This window comes from Aegilops tauschii, chromosome 3, assembly GCF_002575655.3.
Source record: "Aegilops tauschii subsp. strangulata cultivar AL8/78 chromosome 3, Aet v6.0, whole genome shotgun sequence".
Classification (NCBI taxonomy): Eukaryota; Viridiplantae; Streptophyta; class Magnoliopsida; order Poales; family Poaceae; genus Aegilops; species Aegilops tauschii.
The window spans coordinates 9,870,989-9,878,187 of NC_053037.3; the positions used below are offsets into that span (position 1 = coordinate 9,870,989).

The 7,199-nt window shown below is 48.5% G+C and overlaps 1 protein-coding gene across 1 annotated transcript; it reads left to right on the top strand.

Moving 5' to 3' along the window:
• Nucleotides 1-4,899: 4,899 nt before the first annotated feature.
• On the top strand, nt 4,900-6,713 carry LOC109737645 (WAT1-related protein At3g18200). The gene is made up of 2 exons (XM_020296797.4): nt 4,900-5,479; nt 5,584-6,713. Exons 1-2 carry the CDS (start codon nt 5,256-5,258, stop codon nt 6,479-6,481), a joined length of 1,122 nt encoding a protein of 373 aa, XP_020152386.1. The 5' UTR covers nt 4,900-5,255; the 3' UTR covers nt 6,482-6,713.
• The last annotated feature ends 486 nt before the right edge of the window (nt 6,714-7,199 follow it).

Here is a 7,199-nt window from a genome sequence, read left to right on the forward strand (position 1 = left end):
AAAGAGGGTGCATCTCGAATATGGAGTTGACATCCAAATTCGAGTAGCCAATCTCGGGGATGGCGAACATGATCTACTCGTCGCACGTCCAACAAAGACCATTGTTGAGCCAGAAGGATAAGAGCCTCACCACAATTTTCACATCTTCCACATCCGTGACTGTTGACGCAAATGCAGGGGTGTCATCCAAGATGGCGGCTCTTCGCGGCACCTGCACATGGTAGTAAAGCTCATACGAACATGAAAACATATTAGACTAAAACAGTGGACACGCAATTGTAATCTACATAACTCTACCAACCATGAAAGACTAGTTAGGACTATCGGGGCTTGAACCCTTCCCCCCACCTTATGTTAAAGCGTGGGAGCCCCCTCCCCTGTGCATCACCGCGCTATATTTATGTATTATTTCTTTACATTTGATGGAAGCGGTTTTTTACCATCTCGTGCCATTCATAGCGGAAATCTCATCCGTTCTTTCGCTCACTGTGATGAGCGCTACATGCACGTGGCGATATCTGCGTCGTTCGTTCTATCCTTCATTGGAAACCTCCTTCATTACGTGGATTTTTACCATCTCGTTCTTTTCGCCCATTGTGATGAGCGCCGCATGCAGACTCGGACGAGGTGGGTCCACTCCAGCGTCTCGTATCTCATTTGACTAGTTTTTCTTCTCCCACAACATTTCCACCGCGTGGCCCCTACACTTATGTTCAAACCTCCGATTATGCCTTCCTACCAATACAGGAGAGAAGCCGGTGAGGAGCTCTGCTTGCTCTCAATCAATGGTGGCGAGGAGTGGCCACACTGGAGAAGGCTGAAACTCAATAATGTCCCTAGATTTTGGGCGATGGCACTGTCGAGGGAAGGAGATATCTCTTCAGGTTAATTATGGATTTTTTATGTTTTTGAGCTATGGAAACGTTTTGAATGACTTTAACTGGACTTGTTTTTGTGGGGAGCCGAGCAATTTTTACATAGTTCCTCTTACCTCCTTGTTTCAAATAAGAGATAAGAGTATATAACAGATGTAAGCCGCTGATTTCATTAAGTAGTGACTCTGAGTAACTCTTACCTTCTTGTTTCCCATGTAAAAAGGGGAGGTAAGAGCGATCAAGTTAAAATTTGCCTAGCCTCAAAGTTTCTGCTTCTAGCCTGGGACGGGCCATCTCATTCATCTCGGGTGCTTATTTCTCGATCTTTTCGGAGGGAACACAGAGCATGGGAGGAGAGAAACTCCAACCATGCATGATCTCTTGTCGCCTATACCATCATTGGCTACTAATGGATAATCATGGTCACACCATATAGAGTTTTTTTTTGGAGACACTTCCGAACTATTCATAATTAATCTTGGTAGTACGAAGAACACCAGAGGTAACAAAAATTATAAACAGGTCCCTGGATCCCCAAGCGATGACTACAAGGACTGGAACTAGTCGAAGACGATCATGGTAGTATGTAGAACACCAGAGGTAACAAAAAAACAACCAGGTTCGTGGATTACTTAGCGACGACTACAAGCAGTGAAGTGAGTCGAAGCACATCGCCCTCATCACCCCTTCCACGACAGAGCTAAGCAAACCTTGTTGTAGTAGACAGTCGAGAAGTCGTCGTGCTAAACCCCATAGAACTAGCGCACCAGAGCAACAACCATCGCCGATGAAGAGAGTCCTAAATCAAAAGGATCAATATGTAAACACCCAAACAAAAACGAACGAAGATAAGATCCAAACAGAATCACCGAAGACCATCACCGACCGAATCCCGCAAGATCCGATGCATCTCTACATGCGTTCCAACGATGGTGGATGCACCAATGGGATGGGATCAAATGTGGGAGACATAATTCCTACAGAGAGACATTGCCGCCTCCACACAACCCTAACCAAGATGATGAACTTAACAAAATCAAGAGCAAGGTCCCTCCCACCATATCTAGTTGATCCCGAAAGAATCACCACAAAGCGATCTAAATAATTGAGTATAACAAACACTGCCAAAGAAAGATGCGACAAACCACCTATGACTTCATCAAGTCTCCCTTTCTTTGGTCGAAGGGTTGGCCCATGGGAATGACTTGATGCACTATCGCCCTTCAACCCTATGAGCGAAATGTAGCAAAAGGAGGGAAAATCCATTGAAGGTCGCCGGGGAGGTGGATCAATGGCCGCACTGGTTGCTACCCATGTTCGAGCTGTCTAAGTGGCGTGTAAGCTGCGGAAGGAATGTCGGCTATTTTTCAGCTTAAGGAATGATCAAGGAGCATCGCCACGTTTAACTAGTCGACACACATGAAGAACAAGGGTAACCAGATTTTGATTTTCAGAGGAAGCTTGGCTTTCCAGAAGATATGTCTGGTCCGTGGTCTCTGCCTACATATGGTTTTACATCAAACCATGTAAGAGAAGACACCACATACGCCAAGTCCTGTTCCAGTCATTATTCTAAAAATAAAATAAAAAGTCCAGTTCCAATTGGGATGGTCTGCCTCATTATTCAAGGCCTCTCATTTGCTCACTTACCCTTCTCCAACAGACCAGTTGCAACTTGCAATGCAACTGCAAAAACATACAACCACACAAAATTCCTCACCCCAACCATTTCCTACAAAATTGCACAGCCATCTCTCTGTCATGATCAGCAACTTGCCTAACATTGCATCCCACATCATTTTATTTATGCACAGAATCCCACATCATTATGGAAATCAAACATGCTTGGATACTCATGTCGCAGCAGGGCAGTTGATCATCAACCACGCCAGGCCTGCATCCTCCCCAGAAATCAGAAATCAGCCTGTCTCCCATATGCAACTACCGTACGTACGTAGCTCCGTCCAACAGATATAACGGCTTTGACTTTGATCGGATCTGCTGCCCAATAAAACAGAATAGGTATTAGTAGCTTTTTCTGATCACATGCATGACAGATTCCGATAAGAATCTTTTACAACTTCTCCTAACGATATATGTATACCTTGTCACATGCCATCTCCCCTGCCTGTCCCCAATCTCCAGCACCACTTGCACAAGAAAACTAACATTAAATCTTACTACAAGATTGTGATTTTTTTATGCCCGCAAATTCCAGGTCATAGCACCATTTTTTTTAGCATTGGTCTTAAGCAATCTATACATGGCCATATGGTAGGTGTGATGATTGTTTTTTCATACTCAATCTATCTGCAACATGTAACCTTGCTGCATGCCACACACACACACACACACACACACACACACACACACAGCTAGGCACACCTCATGCTTATCCTGATAATTAACCTGGCCCCGTTGACCTGTCTGTCTGGTGATTATTTCTTGGTCTTCCATGGAGGAACACTCACACATGCAAGAGGAAAACCCATATCATGCCACCTCCTCCTTCTTCCCTCTTTGCTGTCAATCTCACTCATTCATCAGACCACTCATGAACCATCATGACCACACCATCTCAAGTTGCAAAACTCATACCACACAATTTGCAAAAAAAGAAAAAGAAAAACTCATACCACACAGCACACATGAATCATGATGATCTCTTGCCGTCCATGTCGCCGGAGAGAGGATCAGACTGCTCATGAATCATCATGATCGTCTCAAGTTGATCGATCCCAAGGGAATCATGGATGGATCGCAAGACGATCAAGAGGATAAACTAAAATAGATCACCCCGAGAAGGATGCAGGAAGCATCGTATTGAAGTGGACGGGGATAGAACAGGGGTGCAGGGGGAGCCCTCCTGTTCACTGATTGCGGGCTTGAAAACCCAGCAGCCTGACCTGTCACGAACCCACTGCCCATCTACGAAACCATTTCATCAAGTGGCAACGGCATGCATCCAAAACCCCTCCATACCCACCAAGAACATGGAGTCAAAACCGCGCTCATGGTCGATCGTACAGTGCGTCGCACGCACACCGACAGCGGGAAGAAGAGGGATCGATTGACGGGGATGTGGCATGAGCATGAATGATCAACATTCAGAATATAAAACTGAACCAATTAGCTAGGGTGGTCTGAACTTGTTGTGTTGCTACTGCATCTCAGTGCTAATTAACTGTTGGTGTTTTATAATCTCGTGTAGGCCACAGCACATCTCAGTCAGTAGTCTCTATTAAAAATGGTCCTCCAGAATCAAAGTAGAGTATCTGCTGAAGGTATAAAAGGCAAACAGTAGGTATGTACTATGTCTGTGTGGATGCTGAGTGTTGAACAGGTGTACTAATTAACTACACTGAATTAGAATGTCTGTAGATATGACTGCGACTTAATTGGAATGTATGTACACATCATGAAATAGTAGTAGTATTTATATGTACTATATACGTCTGTGTGGATTCTGATTCAGAATGTAGACCGGATTAACTTTGATGTTCTGGTTCAGAATTCGAATGCAGACTGGATCGACCAGTATGTTCGAGCCATAAATGTGCACCCTGAATGCCTACATGGACAGGTGTACTGATTAACTGTTGGTATTTATTTATGGCCTCCTGTAGATCACAGCGCATTTCTGTTAAAACGTCCTAGAGAATCAACACGGCAGGTGTATCTGGTCAAGGAATAGAAGGCAAATAGTATATGTGCATGTCTGTGTGGATGCTAGGTGATAGAACATGGCACCAATGCATTCCCTTAACATTTCTGTTGTGCTGCTGCTGCTCTGCTGAGAATCAAATTAAGGCGATGCATCATGGGCTGCCCGCTGCAATTAGGCAGGCGGCGAGCGATCAATTTTCAGCTGTGCTGTTGATCACTCGCTGCTGCTAATCCGGCGTGCACGTGACGCGTAATGAATGGGTTAAAGCGATTGCATCATGGGCCTTGATGCAATGCAACGCAATTATGTGAGGCATTAGGCCATGGATCAATTCCATTGCTGCTGCTGCTGCTGCTGCTGAGAGAGAGAGAGAGCATTCATATTTCATAATCATGCATGCACTTGCCAGGTCTCTTTAGCTAGCGGTGGAGTTACCAGGACCATGCATGCATGTCTGTCCTGTGTCCGTCTACTGCTGCAGGACAGGACAACCACACCGGGATAGGTAGGAGAGGACGGAGGGTGCGCTAGTGGCAGCAACAATGGCGACCACTATGGCACTACACTATATATACCCCTGCACCCTCCAATTCCTATCAGCAGAACCACAAGCAGTTAGCACCCCGCATTGTTTCTCTGTAGATCACTAACAGGTTGTAGAGAGAGAGAGAGAGAGAGAGAGAGAGAGAGAGAGGAGGAGGAAGGAGGGAGAGATGGGGAGGGATCAGCAGGCAGGTGTAGGTGCAGGCGCGGCGGCGGCGCACCGGGAGAAGGTGAAGCTGTTCATGGGGGTGCTGGCGCTGCAGTTCCTGCTCGCCGGCTTCCACATCGTCAGCCGGGCGGCGCTCAACATGGGCATCAGCAAGCTCGTCTTCATCGTCTACCGCAACGTCATCTCCCTCGCCCTCCTCGCCCCCTTCGCCTACTTCCTCGAGAAGTACGTCCGCGCCTCCACCATTCTTCTCGATCTGCTTCTTCTTCCAGCAATGGCGGTGGACGGTTTTCTCAATCCTGGTGTGTTTGTTCTTTTTTTTTCTTCAGGAAGGACCGGCCGCCGCTCACCTTCTCGCTGCTGGCGGAGTTCTTCGTGCTGGCGCTCATCGGGATCACGGCGAACCAGGGGTTCTACCTGCTGGGGCTGTACCACCTGTCGCCGACCTACGCGTCGGCGATCCAGAACATGGTGCCAGCCATCACCTTCGTGCTGGCCACGGTCCTCCGGCTGGAGCAGGTGGACCTGGGCCGGCGGCACGGGGTGGCCAAGGTGGTGGGCACCGTGGTGAGCATCGGCGGCGCCACGGTGATCACGCTCTACAAGGGCCTGCCGCTCTTCAGCCACAACCTGCACGTGCAGGCCGTCCTCTCCTGGACCTCCGGCAGCCCCATCTTCAACTGGACCCTGGGCTGCGTCTTCATCCTCGGCCACTGCCTCTCCTGGTCCGGCTGGATGGTGCTCCAGGTGCCGGTGCTCAAGCGGTACCCGGCGAGGCTGTCGGTCATCTCGCTCACCTGCGTCTTCGGGCTGCTCCAGTTCCTCGTCATCGCCGCCTTCACCGAGGAGGACCTCAGCCGGTGGAAGGTGCAGTCCGGCGGGGAGCTGTTCACCATCCTCTACGCGGGGCTGGTGGCCTCCGGCGTGGCGTTCGCGCTGCAGATCTGGTGCATCGACCGCGGCGGCCCGCTCTTCACCGCCGTGTTCCAGCCCGTGCAGACCGTCGCCGTCGCCGTCATGGCCGCCGTCATCCTCGGCGACCAGCTCTACACCGGAGGGATCATCGGCGCGGTGCTGATCGTCATCGGGCTCTACTTCGTGCTGTGGGGCAAGAGCGAGGAGAAGAAGACGAGGAGCCAAGACCCGGAGATGGCGAGGCACCTGCTCGGGGAAGACGGCGGCGCGGCGGACAAAGATCAGCAAGTGAACACCACTGTGCTGGCGTGAAAGCTGCTGCTGGATGTCCCTTGGAGATGTGTGTACTGATGTGGGTGTTCGTATCTACTACGGAGTACCTTTTTAACTAGTGTTTCAAGCGTGCGACCAAGAAGAAGACCCGTACTAGTTGACGATGTGAACTGCCAAACACACTCAGTCATATTTGGTACCTACTGTGTATAGCCCCTTGTCTTCGAGTTGTGTGTGTGTCTATAAATACACTATGCTCCCTAATTTTGAAGCCCTCCCATTCTATATCGGGGTGTTCGATTTAGAATTTCGTTTATGATTTTGGCTGGGTGAACGATTTTGATTGAGGTTATTTTAAGTTTGGTTCATAGTTTTTATTCGATTTTGTGTGTGTGTGTGGGTGTGGGGGGGGGGGGGGGGGTCATATCCAACCGTTGGAACTTTTTTTAGTTATTTGGATTGCTTACCACATGTGTCATGTGTTGTCTCACTGTTGGCACTTAGACTTCCTGTGAAGTATCCATTGGATGATGGATGATGACCTCTTGGGTTGTAACCTTGATGGGCCTGGGCCTTTGACTAGAACATATGTATCCGGGCCTACTTCGTAGGTATTCCCCCGTAAAGTTTTAATCATGACATGTTAGGTGAATGCGGAAGAAAGACGGCAATGTTTCCTTCAAGGACTTGCGTGTTATTGCTATAAAGAAGTTCTTGTAAGGATTGGTTTCATCTAATACGTGGCTTCGGCGTTTCC